The sequence below is a fragment of the Neovison vison genome, chromosome 13 (assembly GCF_020171115.1).
Source record: "Neovison vison isolate M4711 chromosome 13, ASM_NN_V1, whole genome shotgun sequence".
In the NCBI taxonomy this organism is placed as follows: domain Eukaryota; kingdom Metazoa; phylum Chordata; class Mammalia; order Carnivora; family Mustelidae; genus Neogale; species Neogale vison.
The window spans coordinates 48605945-48628176 of NC_058103.1; the positions used below are offsets into that span (position 1 = coordinate 48605945).

The window sequence follows — 22232 nt, forward strand, 5'->3', positions numbered from 1 at the left end:
ATCTCCATTGAGCTCCTTCTGCTGGCAGACAGTTAAGAAATATTTTTTTACGAGTGAAATCTTGCCTTTTACAACAACATGAATGTATCTAGAGAGTATAATACTAAGCAAAATAAGTCAGAGAAAGACACCATATGATTTCACTCATATGTTGCATTTAAGAAACAAAACAAATGAATGAAGAAACAGAAAACCACACTCTTTAAACTACAGAGGATAAACTGGTGGCTACCAGAGCGGGGAGAGTGAGGGGATAGGTGAAATAGGGGGATTGAGGACACTTACAATGAGCACTGAGTAATGAGTAGAACTGTTAATTCACTGTTGTATTCCTAAAACTAATATAGACAGTTAACGTATGTTAACTAACTGGAATTAAAATAAAAGCTGAACACCCCCCCCCAAAAAAGACTGCTATACAAAATGAAGTTTGATGGTGACAGTACCTTTTTAGGTGGTATTCCTATAATAAACATGAAATTCCCATAACTAACAAATATTTCATTTCAATATAACTTTTCCTAAACAACTTTCAGACAGGTTTGTAATAAACAAAGTAGAAAATACAAACAAAAAGAAGTAAAATTACTTCTTAATTTTACCACCCAGACATAAACATTATATAAGTTTTCTGAGACATTTTTTCTGTATACATATGTACTTATATATAAAACATCCCTTTTTTACTCACTATGTCATGAACGTATTTTCATATAAAAATGTTTTAACTGTATTATATGTATAACTGTACTATAAGTTATTTATTTATATTTTAAAGATTTTATTTATTTATTTGGGAAAGAGAGCACGAGTGGTGGGGAGAGTCAGAGAGAGAGGGAGAAACCGACTCCCTTCTGAGCAGGGAGCCCGATATAGGGCTCCTTCTGAGGACCCTGAGATAGATGATCTGGGCCAAAGGCAGGTGCTTTATTGACTGAGCCACCCAGGTGGCCCCCATCTTTTTTTTTTTTTTTTTAAGATTGTATTTATTTATTTGAGAGAGAGTGCAAGTGGTGGGGAGAGGCAGAGGGACCATACATTATTTAATCATTCATTATTAAGTCACATTGTATAAAACATTTATCTCTGTGCAATCTCCTTCAGAAAAAAAATTTTTTTTAATATTTTATTTATTTGACAGAGAGACAGTGAGAGAGGGAACACAAGCAGGGAGAGAGGAAGAAAGAAGAGCAGACTCCCTACAGAGGAGAGAACCCAACGCAGGGCTTGATCCCATGAGCCCAAGGCAGAGGCATAATGACTGAGTGACTCAGGTGCTTCTAGGAAAAAAAAAGATTAAATGACATTTTGAGTTAAAAGATTTTATTTTTAAGGCTTCTGTGTTTTAGAAAGAATGTATCAGTTTATATTCTCACCAAGATATTAAGAGCATCTAATTCCTCATCTCTAACATTTATTGTAAAGTTTTCCTTCCATTTTCCCATGACTCAAAATATAACGTGGTGTCTAAGTTTTATCATTTTGTTTTTCAGGTGATGATTTTTCTTTGATTCAACAAGAAATATTTATGGTTAAAGAATGTAAACACTGCAACATTGTTGCCTACTTTGGGAGCTATCTCAGGTAAAGAAAAAAAAAATCTGTTCTCCTTGTATTTTATATGTCTTTACTACTGCTCTCCCTTCTTTTCATGTAACTGCTGTTACATAAAAATTTTTAAAGTTATATTAAGTTTTCTCAGGTTTTCTTACTGTCTCCCCAGCTGTATTAGTGATACCTCATTTATGCAGTTATATCTTATCTGGCAATAAATATTACAAATGATTACAAGTAAGTGTTTTAGCTTATAAAAGTGATTTTATTCCAAACCATTTAAGATGGTAAGTTACTATGCTTTTCTGTATCTGGAAGATTCCGCCAGGGCAATTTTCTGTAGACCCTGTAATCCATTCTAAACCTTGGTGTACTGAAGAGGGGAAGCCTTCAAAGTATTCAGTGATTAGGAATTAACTAGCTAATATAATTTTCTTTCTCTTTCATATTAGTCGAGAAAAACTGTGGATTTGTATGGAATACTGTGGTGGTGGATCACTTCAAGATATTTACCATGGTACTGTCAATTTGACTTTACATTTTAAAACTGACTTTGACTTTAATATTGTTGTTTTTATTATTTGTGGTTAACCACAGATATTGATAGGTAGATATACTGTTTTATATTCTTCCATTCTGCTCCTATAGTACTATTGTGTAAAAGAAATCTAAACTTTATTTTTGTTGGTAATCCAATTAAATTTGCTGAAACCTGAACTGAGAAATCTAAGAGTTCTTGTACAACCCAACAAATTTTACTTTTTAGATACAGTTTCTAACCTAACTAAGAAAGCAGTATAATTGTTGCTATATTTTTGTGTTAAAAATATATAATTTTTAAACATTTGAAGTATTTTTTATTGAGCATTCTGTTAGGTGGTTAGGTCATTTTCTGTGTTGAATTAGATTTTACTATTTAGAAATAATCTTCATTTTGGCTGTACAATTTAGCTTCCAATTTGTTTTGTTGTTGACAATTTCCTGGTTTTCTAGAGTTTATGAGACTAAATAGAGATCCTTATAAAAGTTTTTCTTTTCTTTATTTCACTGAATATGGAATAGTAAAACTCCCATTCCAGCTTTGCTTTGCATCATTTATTAAGAATTATGTGAAATACTTTCAAACATTTCTGTGCGGAAATCTTTATATTGACAGCCTTATCAAATTTCAATCATCAAGTTTATAAATACAACCAAAGTAAATGTAAAAATAAGTGCTAATCAAGTTCAAATAATATTTGTAGCTTGCAAGATCAGATTTTTAAAATAACCAATAGAGGGGCAGCTGGGTGGCGTCTGACTTTGGCTCAGGTTATGATCCCACTGTCCTGGGATCAAGCTCCGCGTCAGGCTCCCTACTTAGCAGGAAGCCTGCTTCTTTCTCTCCCACTTCCCCTGCTTGTGTTCCCTCTCTTGCTGTGTCTGTCTGTCAAATAAATAAACAAAAATCTTTAAAATAACCAAGAGAGCAATTGTTAAATAAACTATGTTGCACCTGTAATGTGGAATACTATGCAGTGTTTAAAAAGATGAAGTAGCTCCATTTATACTGACCTGGATATATCTCTCCAAGGCCTTTTTTTTTTTTTTAAAGATTTTATTTATTTATTTGACAGACAGAGATCACAAGTAGACAGAGAGGTAGGCAGAGAGAGAGGAGGAAGCACCCCCCAAGGCCTCTTTTTAAATGGAAAAAGTGGATCAAGAAAAAATATGTATAGCATAATCAGTCACACTTAGACTTTTTTATTTTTTTTATTTTTAAAGATTTTATTTATTTATTTGACAGAGAGAGATCACAGTAGACAGAGAGGCAGGCAGAGAGAGAGAGAGAGGAAAGCAGGCTCCCTGCCGAGCAGGGAGCCCGATGCGGGACTCGATCCCAGGACCCTGAGATCACGACCTGAGCCGAAGGCAGCGGCTTAACCCACTGAGCCACCCAGGTGCCCCAGACTTTTTTAAAAATATAATTTTTTTATGTTAACTTTTTTTTTTTTAGATTTTACTTACTTATTTGACGCAGAGAGAGAGAGAGAGAGAGAGAGCAGAAAGTGGCCGAGCAGCAGGCAGAGAAAGAAGGAGAAGCAGGCTCTCTGCTGAGCAGGAAGCCCGATGCGGGGCTCAATCCCAGGACTATCTGAGCCGAAGGCAGCCACTTAACCAGTTGAGCCACCCAGGCATCCTAAAAATATAATTTTTTATATTCACATTACATATGGTTCAATGCACAGCAAAATGAAAGGATATGTACCAAATTGATAAGTCATTAGTTCTAGGGGAGGATAAGGTGAGACTCATAAGTAAAATTTTGAATTATAATAAAAATGTACTGGTGTATTATTTAATCACAAATTAATAAGTATAATAATAATCTAATTTTGTCACATAACCATGACAGAAAAATAGTTGTGACTGATATCTAAACTCTGGACACGCCTCTTTTTATTTAAATGATATTACACCGCATAAATATTAAAAATATATAAAATATTACAAAGAGTTTTTAAAACAAGACTGAGCGGCACCTGGGTGGCTCAGTCGGTTAAGTGTCTGCCTTCAGCTCAAGTCATGATCCGTGAATCCTGGGATCGAGGCCTGAGCTGGGCTCCCTGCTCAGGAGAGAGTCTGCTTCTCCCTCTCTTTCTGCTCCTTTCCCCTGCTTACTGCTTGTGCTTGCATACACACTCTCTCTCTCAAATAAATAAATAAAATCTTTAAAAAATAAGAGTAAATCCCATTTTTTTTTAAGTTTTTTTTTAAAGAGTTTTATTTTCTTGGGCGCCTGGGTGGCTTAGTGGGTTAAGCCTCTGCTTTTGGCTCAGGTCGTAATCTCAGGGTCCTGGGATTGAGTCCCGCATTGGGCTCTCTGCTCCACAGGGAGCCTGCTTCCTCCTATGTCTCTCTCTGCCTGCCTCTCTGCCTATTTGTGATCTCTGTCTGTCAAATAAATAAATAAAATCTTTAAAAAGAAAAAAAGTTTTATTTTCTTAAATACTACTCATTTTCTTATGTATCCTATCATACTAGAATTAGTCTTCTCTTTTATCCTATTGTTGATTTTAAAGAGTTATTGGCGAAAACTCTATGCCATTCAATTTAAAATTCCTTTCTGTGATTTTGTGAAGACTTATGATTATTTATATGAAAAGTTTTCATACAATTATAATTTTTATTCACACTTTTACGGATAGAACTCAAGAATATGGATAAATAAAACTATATAGCTTGTATTTTTACATAAATTTTTTAAATTAATTAAAACAATTGTTTTAAGATATCAATCTTATTTATTAAATTTCTACTTTCCATTTTTTAACCTGATATTTGTTCAATCAAATTGAATACAAGAAGTGGGGCACCTGAGTGGCTCAGTGGGTTAAAGCCTCTGCCTTCGGCTTAGGTCATGATCCCAGGGTCCTGGGATCGAGCCCCGCATCGGGCTCTCTGCTCAGCGGGAAGTCTGTTTCCTCTTCTCTCTCTGCCTGCTTCTCTGCCTACTTGTGATTTCTCTGCCTGTCAAATAAATAAATAAAATCCAAAAAAAAAAATTGAATACAAGAAGTATCCATCCCTGTATATTGTATACAAGATAGCATATTAAACAAGAATATCTATACTTACAATAAACTGTTAATAAGATGGCTTCCCTTATTTTATTATTCCATCAAGTTGCTAAATATCAAAATTTTATGTTCCTGTGTGGTTGTAGATAGCCAGTGATTAAAATATGCAGTAAAATATTTCTCTTAAAGGAAGGTTATGTGTAAGTACCTAATTTGGTTTCATTGTCACCAAATACCACCCCAGATTTCAAATATTCTCATGGTATTGCAAAACTTTTTTTTTAAGAGAGAGAGAGAGAGAATATGAGGAGGGGGAGGGGCAGAGGGAGAGAGCTCCACGGAGCTTAATCTCAGACCCTAAGTTCATGACCTAAGCCAAAACCAAGAGTCCCATGCTTAACCATCTGAGCCACCCAGTCATCCCTGAAAGGCATATTTTTTGTGTCTGGTACTTAACAAAAGGATTTTATATTTCATAATAGAGACCTGGTTGTCAGAAGTGACCTTGGGGTGCCTTGGTGACTCAGTCAGTTAATCATCTGACTCTTGATTTCTGCTCAGGTCATGATCTCATGGTCATGGGATCAAAGTTGCCTCCCCCAACTCTCCGCCCCATGGGGCTCCAGGAGTCTGCTTCAGAGCCTCCCTCCCTGTCCCTCTGCCCCTTCTCCCAAGCACACATGAGCTCGATCTCTCTTTCAAATAAATTTTAAAAAGAAGGGGCACCTGGGTGGTGCAGTTGGTTAAGCCTCTGACTCTTGGTTTCAACTCAGGTCATGATCTCAGGGTTGTGAGATTGAGACCCACATTGGGCTCTGCACTTAGTGCAGAGTATGCTTGAGATTTTCTCTCCCTTTGGCCCTCCTGCTCTCGCTCTCTCTCTCTAAAATAAATAAATAAATCTTAAAAAAATTAAAAGAAGATAGGCCACTTGGGTGGCTTATTTGGTTGAGTAACCACCTCTTGGTCATGATCTCTCAGGGTCTTGAGATTATGCCCCGCCTTGGGCACTGTGCTCGGCAAGGAGTCTGCTGGAGATTCTGTCTCTCTCTACCCTTCCCCTGCTCACACACTCTTTCTCTCTCTCTCCCTAAAATAAAAATAAATAAAATCTTTAAAAAAAAAAAAAAAAGAAGAAAAAGTTGTTACCTGGATACTTAGGTAAGGTTCTAGATCAAGCCTTCCTGTTTTGAAAAATACAGCAAAGAATTATCCTAAAGAAATAATGTCTTGACTTTTAATAAAGTATATATTGCCTTTCAATACATTTCAACATTTGATCTCTTATGGTTCTCTACTTCTTCATATAACTGTAATTAATTATGTATGTTTATCTCATTTCTTGTCTTTATTTTAGAAAAATTGTTCAGAATTAAGATCATGTCTACTGTTTTCTATAGAATGTCCTGTGATGCCTAGTATTACGCTTTGCACATAGTGAATCCTTATATTTTCAGTGACCGAAGTTGTTATAGAGTAAATCTTCCATTTTTAAAGTAAATTTTGAAGTTCTCAGCTTTACTTTCTGTCTCCTGATTACAAGAATAATATATGCTTGTGTGAGAAGTCACCCAATGATATGTACAGAAGTTTTATAATAGTTTGTCATTTTTAAGGTAGACTGTTTTTAATCTGTTATATTGAAATGTATAACAATGTGTTCTCTCTTTTTTCCTAGTTACTGGGCCATTATCAGAATTGCAAATAGCCTATGTATGCAGAGAAACTTTACAGGTAATACATTTGCTTATATGGATAGAAAGGCAGTTCTAGTTTCATGATTGAAAACTATAAAATGATGATCTGCCCTAAAGAAAAAGAGTAAGCCAAATGATTTTTTGTTAACCTCTCATATTGTAATTTTGTAAGCCTGGTTTTTTATTCCTGAATGAGTCATAAGAATTCATTTAAACTGATGCTGGTTTAAACAGTGGTGATGTCTGGGATTCCATTTTGTCAAGCTTGGTCCTCAGTTGCTGCAGAGCTAAGGAAAGCCACAGGTGTGAATTGGTTTTTGTGAATGAATCACCAAACTTCTTAATCGTAACAAGTTGTCTTTCCCTTTAAGTTTTATGACAGTAGAAGGAATCCTTTTGCATAAAAACATGAAGTCTTTTTTACTGTTTCTCCCAAAATGAGAATAAATTAGCAAACCATAACCCAGAATGTTATCTGGAACTTCTACTAGTTCTATGCGATTATTAATAAGTATTATTGATAGCAGAACCCCATTTTATAGTTTTGGTCAGCATTGTATTAAACCAAAAGTTTCTTTACTTCTTTCAGAACCTGTGAGAGCTTTTAGTGTGTTTAACCAGATTGTAACCCTTTAATAAAGTGTAGAGTATGCAGCATTTCTCCCAATGTAGTTATTTTTTAGTGCTTCAGAAAACTAGCAAATAATAATTTTGTTCATATCCTTTAAAGCATTTAAATTCAGAATTAAGTAGTAGGGATTACATTTTTTATTTTGGTAATTTACAACTGATAATTGTTAATTAATGCTTCTATCCCTACATTTCCTAGGTCTTGTACTTTGTTTACAAGTGAAATTGATGTTCTGTATGTTATTTTTCCGTATTTTGGAAACTGGGAGATTGACTTAAGAGAAAACTCTAATTTCTAAGAGTTGGTTTCCTCATGCTTTAGAAGACATACATGTCAAATCTGAGTGTTTAATATACAAAAGTAAATTCGTCATACATATATATATTTCTGTAATAGTCCCGTAACTTAGATATCTAATCTACTTTTTGTATTCACATAAAATACAAAACTAATCAGACATCATAGCAGAGAATTGTTCACAGATTCTTTTTTTAATTTTAATTTCCCGAGGTCATTGCTTTAAGTAATGGATAGAGTACTAAATGGTATGGTATATGACTAACAATCTTTTTATGGTTCTAATTCCCCAAGTATAAAATGATCATTGGTAAGGATGCCCTCCTAATGCCCATCTAATTAGTAAGATGCCCTTACTAATCTACCAAGATTAGTTCCAATTTTGAAATTCTATTATGCTGACAAACTTCCATGTTTGATGTCTGTTGACAGATGAATGGAGAAGGCATAGTGTATATATACAGTGGAATATTATTCAATCATAAGAAAGAAGGAAATCTTGTCATTTGTGACAGCATATTTGAATGTAGGACATTATACTGAGTGAAATAAGCCAGAAATAAGCCAGGCACTAGAGACAAAGACTGCATGAGTCACTTATATGTAGAATTAAAACAGTTGAACTTAAAAATGTAGAGAGTGGAATGAATGATGGCTACCAGGAACTTGGGGGTCAGGAATGAGAAATGCAGAGATGTTGGTCAGACTATAAAGTTGCAGCCAGATCGATTGACTGATGACTAATGTACAGCATGACAATAGTTAATAATACTATACTGAATACTGGAAATATGTTGAGAGTAAATTTCAGGTGTTCTTGTTACAAAAAGAACCCAAACCATAACTATGAAGAGATGATATGTTAACTAGCTTGACTCAAATAATCACTTCACTATGTATGTCTATATCAAATCATCATGCTGTACATCCTATTATAAATAATTGTTATTGCATAAAATTTTTTTAAAAAAATAAATAAGGGCAGAAATTGTCAGAATGGAAAAATGTAAGACCCAACTAGATGTTGCCTGTACTTTTATAAAAACACAAATAGTCAAAAGTAAAGAAAAAAATGTATCATACTAACTATTAAAGAGGAACTTGGAGTGGCCATTATTAATATCAGATAAAGTAGACTTCAGAGCAAAGACTAACACTTCTTTAGGACCACTTTGTCAAAGATGTAACAACCCTAAATGTTTAAGCCCCCAATAACACAGCTTCAAAATAAAAGAGCAAAAACTGAGAGAATTGTTAGGAAGATAGACACACAATTATAATCACATATACCCCTCTCACAATAATTTTGTGGAGCAAGTAGGCAGAAAATCAATACAACCAACCAGCTTGACCTAACTGACATTTCAGTCTAACAGTGTGATACATATACTTTTCAAGTACCCTTAGAGCATTTATCACGATAGACCATATTTTGAGCTATAAAATATGTCTTAATACATTTTAGAGGATTGAAGTAATACAAAGTATGTTCTCTGATCACATTGCATTAAATTAAAAATTAACAGAAGTATTTCTGGAATATCTCCCAATATGTGGAAACTAAATAAAGCACTGTTAAGTAACCCATGGCTCAAAGAAGAAATCAGAAGAGAAACTAAAAAGTATTTTGAACCAAATGAAATGAAAACATAACACATGAAGATTTGGGGTATTCCTAAAGCAATACTTAGAGGGAAGATTATAGCACTGAGCACTTCTATTAGAAAGGGAAAAAAGGGAAAAAAGGTCTGAAATTAGTATCTTCAAATTCCACCTTAAGAAAATTTTTAAAAAATCAAATTAAATCCAAGGTAAACAGAGAAAGGAAATAATAAAGAATAGAAGTCAATGAAATAGCAGAAAATATGAAAAAAATCAATAAAACCAAAATCTGATTCTTTGAGAAGATCAATAATCAATAAAATTGATCATCTTCTAGGAGAAAATTAAAAATAATATTAGGAATGAACGTAAAGATATTACCACAGAATGTTTATATATATTCCCACAAAGAAAACTCCCAAGTCAGATCATGTAGATACATAAATTCTACCAAACATTTAAGAAAGAAATAATGTCAATTCTACACAAACTCTTCTAGAAAATATAGTGTAAAGAATGACTACTTCCCAAATGATTTTATGAACTGGGATTTCTCCAAAGCCAAAATCAAACAATACTGCAAAAGAACAAAACTACAGACTAATAATATCCTACATAACCACAGATACAAAACTGTAAAAGGAAAATAAGAGGTTAGCAGGGGTAATACAACAACATGTTTGAAAAGATAATACATCACCAATAAGTAGGGTTTATCCTAGAATGCAATTTTAATGTAGTGCTCAAAAATTATTTCAAGTAATTGATCATAGTAGCAAACAAAATGAGAAAACTGTATGATCATCATAAATAAAAAAAACATTTAGCAAAATCCAGCATTTATGCCTCATAAAGATTCTGAGCATACCAGGAGTAGAAAGGAACTTGTTCAACCTGATAAAGAACACTTACGAAAAACCTACAACTAAGTCATACTTAATGATATAATGCTGTATGTTTTTCCACCAAGTTCAATCAAACAGTGCAAGAATGTCTGCTCTCATCACTTCTTTTCAACATTGTGCTGGAGGTTTCAGCCAGGGCAATAAGAAAAAGATGAAGTAAAAGGCATCCAGATGAGAAAATAAGAAGTAAAACAATATTCACAGACCATATAATCATTTTAAAAATGATATAGAAATATATATAAATAATACATATAATATATATTACATATAATAATATATAAATATATAAATGATACAGAAATATGTATAAAAATGGAATAGAATCTACAAAGTAGCTTCTAGAACTAATAAGTGAGGCTATGTTTGCTGGATTCAAGATCCATGTACAAGATCAATTGGATTTCTATACCCTAGCAGCAGACAATTAGAACTTTTATAGTAACAAAAAATATGGCATTCTTAAGGGAATGTGTATGACAAAAGATATGTAAATCCATGCATACTAAAAACTACAAAACTGATAAGAAAAACTAACAAAGACCTAAGTAAATGGAGAACTATACCATATTCATGGATCAGGAGATTAAACAGTAGCTACGATGCCAGTTCTCCCCAAGTTGATCTATAGATTCAGTGCAATCCCAAACAAAATCCATGGAAGCACTTTTTTTTGTAGAAATTGAGAAGCTCATTCTGAAATCACTGTGGATGTACAAAGAACCTGGAATAGTCAAACAACTTTAAAAAGGGACATAAAATTTGAGAGCCAACAGCAGTTCTAAGACTTATAAAACTATATTAATCAAAACATAGTGGCATTGGCATAAGAGTAGAAAAATAGCTCAGTGGAACAGAATAGAAAGACCAGAATTAAATCTACACATATATGGACTGCTGATTTTTAACAAAGTTGAAAAGACAAATCAGTGAAGAAAGTATAGACTTTTCAATAAATGGTACTGGAATAATTGGACATCCGTATGCCAACAAATGAACTTCTATACTTCATATCATATGTAAAAACCTAAAAGTAATCATAGATCTAAATGTTAACACCTAAAACTAGAACTGTTGGAAGAAATCGAGAAACTTTTGTGGTCTTGAATTCAGCAAAGCATTTTCAGGCATAACACGGAAAACATGATCCATAAAAGAAAATCTTGGTAAATTAGACTATTAAAATTGAAAACTTCCATTCTTCTAGAGACACTGTTAAGAGAATGACAAGAGAAACTGCAGATTAGAGATATTTGTAAAGTGTATATCTGATCAAGAATACAATTGTATCCAGAGGACATAAATAACTCAAAAGTCAGTAATAATAAAAACATGAGCCCAATAGATAAATGGACAAAAGATTTGAATAGACACTTCTCTGATGCTGATCGGGAAATTCTTGACCAGCATCAGTGAGGAATCTATCACACGGGCCCTCTCCATCCCCCCTAAGGGAAGGTGACCCTGCCTGAATCAGTTTTTCTCTTGTTAATAACTTCTTGTCCCACCCTATTTCCTAGGAATTTTGTAAGACTCCTTGGAGCTCTCCTCTACTTGATAGATGGGATGCTGCCCAACCTGTGAATCGTGCTTAATAAAGTCACTTGGAGCTTCAAAAACAAACAAAAAACAAAAACCAGACACTTCACCAAAGAATGGTTAAAATTAAAAAGACTGATTGTAAGAAGGGTGATGAGGATATGGATCACTGAAATTCTCATACACTGCTGGTTTCAATATAAAATGGTACAGCTTCTTTGGAAAACAGTTTGGCAGTTACCTAAAAGTTTAAATTTATTACCACCATAGAATTCAGTCATTACAGTGCTAGGTATTTATCTGAGGGGGTGCAAATCATATCAATACTTGTATATGAACCTTAATGGCAACTTTATTTATAAAAGCCAAAAACTGTAAACAATCCAAATATCTATTAACAGGTGGATATGTAAACAAATTCTGATATATCTGTACAAAGGAATACTACTCAAAGAAGAATGAACTATTGATATACACACTAACAAGGAATCTCAAACTAATTATTGTGAATGAAAGGGATGAGACAAAAAAAAAAACTATATAATTCAGTTTACATAAAACTTTAGAAAATTTAAATCTGTAGTGATAGATACAGACCAGCATTTGTATGTAAGAGGGACTTTTGGGAGTAATGGATATGTTCATTATCTTGATTGTGGTGATGGTATTACAGTAAAGCATTTCTGATTTTTATCAGAAAATGAATTTAAAATACAATAAACATTGATTATTAGTAAAAAGTAAAAAGATTTACTAATAAATGTAGGTGTTAAGTTTGCTTTTTTGCTAATGCATACTTTTTTTTTTTTAACTTCAGGGTCTTGCCTATTTGCATACTAAGGGCAAAATGCATAGAGATATCAAAGTAAGTTCATTTAATATGCTTAAATTAATAATTTTATTGGAAGGAGTTTTATGATGCTAATTCAATAGTATTTATATTTATATTTTTGTTTTAGGGTGCAAATATTTTATTGACAGATCATGGTGATGTAAAATTAGGTATGTTATTTCAAGTTCCTCAAACTTTTTCCCAAAAGGATTGAATAAAATTAATTTTAAATGAGAATTAACATTGTACACGCTTAATATTCATATCAAGAACCTCAGTAATATTCATGTTTGAGCCAGTAATTATACTGCTAAGACTCTTAAGGAAGTTAATCCTAAAGAAAAAAATCTATATTCATAGAATTATTAATTATACATTATAACAGAAAAAAGTACAAACGTAGGGCTAGCAATAGAAAAAACTTAAACTAGGGGACCTGGGTGGCTCAGTCGGTTAAGCATCTGACTCTTGATTTCGGCTCAGGTCATGATCTCAGGGTCCTGGGAAGGAGCCCCACAAAGGGGTTGGCACTCAACGTGGAGGCTCCTTGTCCATCTCCCTCTGTTCCTCTGTGTGCTTGCTGGCTCTCTCTCCCTCTGTCTCTCTTTGTGTCTCTCTCTCATAAGTAAATTATAAAAATCTTTAAAAAAAAAAAAAAAAGAAAAGAAAAACTGTTAAACTATAATAAATCCACTTATGGAACATTATTCAGTCATCAACATTAATAGTTAAGGAGAATAATAGTTGATTCCCTGAGGTGTTAAATGATAAAAATGAACTATATGTATATTTAGTTTTATGCAGTCATGTGTAACAACGATTTAAAAAGTATAGAGAAAAGAAAGACTTTCTTTAATAGCACCAAAATACTACCCTAGTTGTGTTAGAGTAAAAGGCATCTAGGTGGGCGGTTTATTTTTTTTATCTTTTTTTCCCTAATTAACTTCAGTGTGTTTATAATTAATTTTTATTAATTTGGTTCTTTATAAAGTATGTTTCATTCTGGTAAAGTGCCAAAAAATGATTTTCCTTTAATGAATGTTATAAACCAAGCAAGAAAATATTTAGGTACTCAATTTACATACATTTCCTTAGCATTACTACTGCCATGCCCAAGGGTAAAATTAATGCCATTTTCTTACAGTAATGCCATGCCTAAGGGTGAAATTTAGAAATGTGGGTAACTTTATTGAAGAACTAAAATTTTTATTCAATCTTTTTCCTAGCTGACTTTGGCGTGGCTGCAAAAATAACAGCCACCATTGCAAAGAGAAAATCTTTCATTGGCACTCCCTACTGGTAAGATATTATTATGATTAGATTTTGTGCGTTTTCATTTCTTCAGAGTTGGTGATCAGCATAGATACTTAGTGATACAGTTGATAGTTTAAAGTCTGGCAATTTGCATGCTCCTTCATATTGTTATACTTGTGATTGGGTTAGGGAACTTTGATACCCGTTTTTATTGTCCAGCTTTCCCTGTGTTAAAGTGCTAATAATTCCTTTTGTCCCTGGAGTTTTATATTAAGAGGACTCCTAACTATTAGATTTAAAAAAAAAAAGACTCTTATTTATAATCTCTTGTCATTTTATTAGCCTGCTTTTGGTATTGATTTTCTTTTAATCCAGGACTTCACTTTCTAGTTGTTTAAAATTCATGCATCTTACCAAGTACTGACAAAATGACCTTTCTAAAACACTGCTTTCATCAATGAAGATAGATAATTGAAATATAATACAAAAGCTAGTAATAAGCCTTAATATATAAAATAATTTAGTGAACATTATAAAATGGTGACAGTTAAAATTTGTATGAAAGGTTGGATTTTTAAATATGCAGTGTTTGGGTAACTTACTATTTGGAAAGAAATTTAAAGTCGCTCCATACCTCTTACCTAATGCCAAAATAAATTGTATATGGAAATATTTAAATATAAAAGTGAAACCAAATGAACTATCAGTGACTATCTCCTTTAAAAGTTGAGTAAGCCAGGGTAGGCTTACACCCACACAGGGTGCCTGTGTGGCTTAATCAGTTAAGCATCCAACTCCTGGTTTCAGCTCAGGTCATGATCTCAGGGTTGTGAGAGTGAGCCCTTCATAGGGCTCTGTGCTTAGCACAGAATTTGCTTCAGATTTTCTCCCTCTCCCTCTGCCCCTTTTCCTGCTCCCTCACTCTCTTTCTCTAAAATAAAATAAATAAAATCTTAAAAAAAAAAAAGAGTTGAGTAAAGCTTTCTGGACATAAAAGCATAAAACATTAAAGGGAAAAATTGATAGATTTAACTACATGAAAATTTAAAGTTGAACACTAGGTTGAACAAAAGTGAACGGCAAATAACAAATCAGTAAATATCCACTAAAATATGACAAAATAGGGGCACCTGGCTGGCTCAATTGGTTAAGCCTCTGCCTTTGGCTCAGGTCATGATCCCAGGGTCTGGGGATCAAGCCCCACGTCTCACTCCCTGCTCAGTAGGAAGTCTGCTTCTCTCTCTCCCTCTAACCCCTCCCATCCCCCTGCTTGTGCTCTTTCTCACAAATAAATAAATCAAAAAAAAAATTTAAATGACAAAATGGGTTCTAATATCTTTAATATGTAAGTTCTTAATAAATCAGTAGAATATTTCATTAGGAGCAGAGTTACTAAAATAATACATATATCATGAAGTATGAAAATTGTTTCCCCTAATGATGACCAAAAATGTGAATTAATCAAACAACACCATTCTTTTCCACTGAATTGGAAAATATTTGGAATCACAGGTAATGCCTGTCACTGTCACTAAATATTTGACAATGAAAGTGGAAATTGTTAGAACAATTTTGAAGGATAATTTGGCAATAATGTTTTTTCAGAAACCTTTAACAGTGTTAATATTTTTTAGTCTGAATTCTGCTTATAGTAATTTATCAGAGAGACACAGATTATTATATGAAGAACTTTATCACTGTACTTTAATAATGAAAAACTGAGGGAAAGTATGCATGTGCAAGAAGAATTAGTTAAGGAAATTATGTACGTTTATTCAGATCTATGGAGTAAATTGCTAGTATTAAAAATCCTGTTGTAAAAGGTGGATGGTCAGTGGATAAGCTCATGATATATTATTATTCAAAAAAGCCAGATTAAAAATAACATGTAAGAGGGGCACCTTGGTGGCTCAGTGGGTTAAGCCTCTGCCTTCGCTCAGGTCATGATCTCAGGGTTCTGGGATTGAGCCCCACATCGGGCTCTCTGCTCAGCAGGGAGCCTGCTTCCTCCTCTCTCTCTGCCTGCCTCTCTGCCTACTTGTGATCTCTGTCTGTCAAATAAATAAATAAAATCTTTAAAAAAAAATAACATGTAAGAAGATTAAAAGTAGCATAGTGCCATGTTCTAGAAGATACATGTGTGAGTAAAACTTATGGATGTAAATAAGTGAAAGGGTAGCTGTCTTTGGGTAGGATAATGTGTGACTTGTTTTCTTCCATATAGTCTAAATTCTCTTTGTCAACACATACCAACTATAACAACAGGAAAAATAAAGGCCCACTAAATATCATGTAAGTGAAAATTGAAAGAAAACATAGTGAAGTTAGATTATGCCTATTTCCTTCCTCAGTCTCTTTCTGTGATTGTCCTTCCCTGTGAACATTCTTCTCTAGTCCAAATTTGTTTTTTGTACCCTGATTATATTAGGTATTATTACCCCCCCAGTATATCCATCTGCTCTGTTTATCTTAAGTCCTGACCTGTCTTAAAAGTGGTGCATACTGTGCCTTTCTTCACACAGGGTAGACTGAGCAGTCATAGCTTGGCTTCCCACTGCGCCAGGAAGTGCAACACTCCTCGTCGACTTGGTGCTACACTTAACCTACCGCTACTGATTGTGCTGCGCAGAAGAGCTGAAACCCATATGCTTTCTTAGGGTTTCAGCTCAACTTCTGTGATACTTGCATTTCGTCATTTTGTTCCACAGTAGTCATTATTTTCTTCTCTTTACTTCTATATCCATTCTTATGTACATAGTACTTCATACAGCAGGTACATCTACATATTAACATTTTTAGTGTATGTATTTTATATCCCTAACCCCCTTTAAGTTGAGAGACATTGTTCTATGTAACTTTTTGTAATCTAAATACATGTAGAGGGAACTTCGAGGGGCACCTGGGTGGCTCAGTCAGTTAAGTGTCTGCCTTCAACTAAGGTCATAATCTCAGGGTCCAGGGATCATGCCCTACATTGGGCCCCCTGCTTGGCAGAAAGTCTGCTTCTCCCTCTCCCTCTGCTCCTCTCCCTACTCATGCTCTCTCTCTCAAATAAATAAATAAACTCTTTTAAAAAATAAATAAAAGCAACTTCTACCTTATGGATATTTAACATAAATTAGTTTAAAATAGTAAACAGTAAAAAAAGAGTATTTCTCCTGCTTAATATTTATACTTTATAACTTCAAATGCCATCATTATATATCACTGAATCCCAAACAATAACTACAACTCAGCTACTAAGTTCTATCTTAGATACATTCACAGTTATTTGATAATAGCTCTACTCCAATACCCACAAGCATTTCATACTCAAGTCAATCTCTTCTGTCAACCATTTCATTCAGTCCCCTCTGCCCCTGCATTTGGAAAGCCCTTTATCTTTTTTCCCTTGTATTTTTTAAATAGGCTTCAAACTCATTCATCTGACTCTGTTTTTATCTCCTCTCGTGTCCTTCACATTGCCATGAATTTTAGATCAAGTTTACCCCTCAGAATTACCCTGTTTTCACAATAAAGTCTAAGCTTCCTTGTATAATCAGTAGGCCATTCATTATCTAGCTCCTCCCTCTGAGGTTTGTTTTACAAATACTTTTGAGACCCTCTCAAACTAGCTGTGGTGAACAACCAATTTTCTAAAATTCCCTGCTCATGATAGACTGAAGACATTTTTTTAAAATAAGATAGAAATGTACTACTAAAAAATGATCATGTTATTTGGACAAAAGTTAATACTCTCAATTTCTGTACTTAACATAAACTCGTAACAAGCAGTTTATGGCTCCATATAGGGCTGTAGATCATTGAATAGCACTGCCCTATCACCTTTCCAGGTGTTCCGTGCTGTCTCCCTGCATTTGCACTTGTTTCCTCTGACTAAAATGTTGAGGCTCTTTACCCTGCCTTAGCTCCCTGCTGATTCATTCTCACCTCCTTTGGGAACATTTCTGACCATCATAGAGATTTAGGTATTCTTTTCCTGTATTATATGACAAGATTCACAAAACAGAAACTAAAGACCAACACAAATTTTCCTCAGAGCACAATTCTTCAGAGAAGACCCCAAGATTTTTAAATACTGAATTTTAAAAGAGTATACCTATATATATACTTTCTTTACTAAGTCTTTCCTAGTAAACATCTGTCAGCCTCTTTCCCTCTAGTTCAGTGAATCTAACAAAAAATAGCAGATTTCCTATCACTTTTAAAAACTAAAGATGTTATATTCACTGATTCCCTCTAGGATGGCCCCAGAAGTTGCAGCAGTAGAAAAGAATGGTGGCTACAACCAGCTCTGTGATATCTGGGCAGTGGGAATAACAGCGATTGAACTTGGAGAACTCCAACCACCTATGTTTGATCTCCATCCAATGAGGTGTTCTTACTATCTGCAATTATATAGTTATTAATAAAGTCTTTGAGGAGAATGAAATATTGATAACCTGGGTGTTCCCAGCTCATTTTCAAATATGTCAAAATAGTAAAGGTGTTGTAAGGGACCTAGGGGTAATAATTGCACCTAACATTTGCTCTTTTATTGCTGTTCCTAAGGCAGCATGGGGTGAATTGTCAGTACTATTTGAAGATTTTCTGTAAAACAAATCTTTAATAATCATACTAGAACATGGCAGTTATCATTCAAAAAGCTTTTTTAAGTCTTTACATTCATTCTTCCATCAGTTGAACCTGTTTCTTTTTCTGTTCTAAGCTGAATTATAACCAAATGATAAAGGATGCAGATGAGATTTTTTTCTATTCTTTTTTTATTTTGTTTACTTCTCTTTTGTCAAGGGATAATGAAGAGGTAGCTTTGCTTATTAGCCTAATTAGTATTTACATTATAGGACATATTGTCTCTCAGAAAAAATATTTGAGAGTGTTTGAAAGGATTTTTAGTACTTTGAAGGAAAATATCAATTGTGCTAAATTTTGAACTGTTATATAGTATAAAATTGAAAAGAAAACAGAGTGAGGAAAGTGTTCTTCTAGCATGATGGATAGTAGATTAGTATATATTACATAAAGAATTCATTTAGTGACTCTATGGGCAAAAGATAGATTGTTTATGATACAAAAGATACAAAGAAACTTGAAAAACTATTTGACCTCATAAGTAACTAAAGACACACAAGGTAAAAGGTAACTACTTTCAGCTGGAATGCCATTAAGTAGAGACCTTCAGGAAAATAATTTGATATTGTTGTTATGGACAATCCAAACGTTTCATTGATTCTACTACTTGGAAAATTATACTTAGGAGATAATCCAAGAAAAGGAAAAGCTAGGAATTACCCATTTCAGGTTAATAAGGGAAGAAAACCTAAATGTCCAATAGCTGGTAAATTATGTGGTTTAAAAAAATGTATTTTTTTTAGTTGGTGAATTACTAAGCAAATTCTTTTAGCTGTTAGTGGCAGCTATTACATATGTATAAACCAAAGCAACATGAAAAATTATTAGTGAAAAAGCAATGTAAAATTACCTAATATAATTATAATAATTGGTTAAATAAAAACTAAAGAGCAGAGGATTTGAAATAATGTCTCAGGGTAGTAGTAATATAATCTTTATATAAGAATCATTTCATTTAAAAAAAAATAAAAATCTTTGATATTTAAAAAAGGACTAAGGAGTTTGCTTAGAAACTTGTAAAGGGTTTTGTAGAAAATATTGAAATAGAGCATTTTAGAATTTCCTTCTTAAATCTTCCATCCTTCTGCCCCCACAGCCCTAGAAAATGAGTCAAAGGTGAATTCATAGAGAAAGTCCTCTTGCATGCTGACTTCTACATCATTCATAATGAGAAAATGTGGAAAATTATTATCTGAAAGAGGGGAAAAGACTAGGAAGTACATATAATTTGCCTGTATACCCAAAATAATTATAGAGACAAATCTTCCATTAAGCATACAACCTAATGTTAGAGTAATATATCATCTCTGTGTTACAGAATGATACATAATTATATATACGTGTGCATAAGATACAATGCTAGTTATATACGTTAACAGTATTGTAATAAAACCCTTCTCTAACATTTGGTAGCTTTACCTTGTGATTAAGAGCTTGTTTGAAATTTAAATATCCTCTCTATACCTAGGAGAAATTTTCTGTAAGATATCTGAAATATAAAAAATTTGATTTCCAGGGGTTCCTGGCTGGGTCAGTCGGTAGAGTACGTGATTGTACATCTCAGGATTGTAAATTAAAGCCCCGTGTTGGGTATAGAGATTACGTACATACATACATACATATTTAAAACCACATTATTGGTAAACTTTAAAAAAAAATCTTTTTCAAAAAAATTAATTTCCATATTCCATACCAGTTTTCATCAGTGCCTACATATTTAATAATTTGTATAAATGCATTACAGAATATTCATTCTGATTATTAGATGAAGTAATAAAAGTATTTCAGTATTGCTCTTTAACTGAAAATTTTATTCCAGGGCCCTCTTCTTAATGTCAAAAAGCAATTTTCAGCCTCCAAAACTAAAGGACAAAACAAAATGGTAAGTTAATGAATGTATAGATAGATTTATAGACTTTTACAGATGAAAAGGAGACAGGTTCAGTTCCCTTATCTTATAGACAATGAAACTGAAGCCCAGAGCTATTAAACAGTTTTCCTGAAGTTATGTATCTAATTTACTTGCAGAGCTGTGGCAAGGATATAGGTTTATTTTCTTGATAATTCCAGTTCCTTAGAAACTTAGAGTAATAATAGGAACAAATCCACATCACCGTGTCAATGCAAAAGATTTTATGATCATCTCTGGTAAAACTCTAATCATTTTCTTAGTTTTTTAGAAGCTTAGGTAAGAAGTGTGGTGAGGAAACCATTAGAGATGAATAGATTAAAATTTTGGAGATGCGGGGTGCTTGGGTGGCTCAGTCATTAAGCATCTGCTTTCGGTTCAGGTCACGATCCCAACTTCCTGGGATCGAGCCCTGCATCGGGCTCCCTGCTTGGCAGGAAGTCTGCTTCTCCCTCTCTCACTCCCCCTGCTTGTGTTCCCTCTTTTGCTGTCTCTCTCTGTCAAATAAATAAAATCTTTACAAAAAAATAAAAAATTAAAATAAAATTTTGGAGATTCATATCTTTGCCTTGGATCCTATTACTTCTGTTAATGAATGACATGTTGACTTTTATGGAAGGTAATATGAAAAGGTTTCCCAAGTACCATGACATTTATCACTGTTGACTTTTTTTGCCTTCCTTACCTAATATTCAAAAACATTATTATTTATTTTCTAATTTATTTTCCTAATTTCTTCTTTCTCTTACTAGTAAAGCAGTTTGCCTCTTTTTTTTAAATTTAATTTTATTTTTTCAGTGTTCCAAGATTCATTGTTTATGTACCACACCAGTGCTCCATGCAATTCATGCCCTCCTTAATACCCACCACCAGACTCACCCATCCCCCCACCACCCTCCCCTCCAAAACCCTCAGTTTGTTTCTCCAGAGTCCACAGTCTCTCATGCTTCATCTCCCCCTCCAATTTACCCCAATTCACTTTTCCTTTCCTTCTCCTAATGTCCTCCTTGTTATCCCTAATGTTCCACAAGTGAGTGAAACCATATGATAATTGACTTTGTCTGTTTGCCTCTTCTTAAAGTCCATTAAGACATCTTTAATTGGATGATAAAAATTGAAAATTATTTTCTGGTAATGTTTTTCCCATGCATGTAATAAAAGAGACCATGCAAATGAAAGTTTCCAAGTTCCTAAATTCAGAATTCTTCATCTAGATTTAATGGATCTCTTATTGAGAGAGGCCCACGGGCTCCCCAAATTCTGTGTGTATATTCATTCTTCTAGGAAGACAGTCCATATCTTGTTTCAGATTCTAAGAGGCCTATCCCCCAAAGAGGTTCTAAACTACTGTTTTGTGTTTTATTGGCCCGTCTATGTACATAAAGTAATACTTAGAATCCAGGCCATTCTGGGGATGATGCCAGGAGCAAAGGGAAATTCCACTGGAAATAAAGGAGTTTATATCCTACTGTAGCTCTATTCTTTTGTGGTGATAAGGGTTTCTTCCTAATCCTTTTTACCCTAGGCTCCTAAGCAACTGGAACTGGAGGACTTTATGGCAGTTATGACTGGATATTCATTCAGGAATGAATGACTACTAGCTCTCACAGCTGAATTCAGTCAAATTCCAGAGCAGTCGTTGCCTTTGGAGTACCTTTGCCAGTCTCAGGGTACTCTCTGATTCTGTTATTCCTACCACAGGTCACCAAAAATAATGCAGTGGTTTGATTTCTTGGCAAGAGAACTGCTACGTGGTTCCTCTTATTCCCAAGAAATTCAGTGACCCTATAAGGGTGTAGATAATCTTTTACATTACC

At 33.9% G+C, this 22232-nt stretch overlaps 1 protein-coding gene across 1 annotated transcript in view; it reads left to right on the top strand.

Annotated features, from left to right (window-relative positions):
• Positions 1–22232, top strand: part of MAP4K5 (mitogen-activated protein kinase kinase kinase kinase 5) — a 108111-nt gene that overhangs the window by 40954 nt on the left and 44925 nt on the right. Inside the window, exons 4-11 of the mRNA XM_044231533.1 lie at positions 1494–1584; positions 2007–2071; positions 6796–6851; positions 12606–12653; positions 12748–12790; positions 13847–13919; positions 18118–18249; positions 20326–20388. Coding sequence (XP_044087468.1) covers positions 1494–1584; positions 2007–2071; positions 6796–6851; positions 12606–12653; positions 12748–12790; positions 13847–13919; positions 18118–18249; positions 20326–20388 — 571 coding nt within the window. The remainder of the gene's footprint in view (positions 1–1493; positions 1585–2006; positions 2072–6795; positions 6852–12605; positions 12654–12747; positions 12791–13846; positions 13920–18117; positions 18250–20325; positions 20389–22232) is intronic.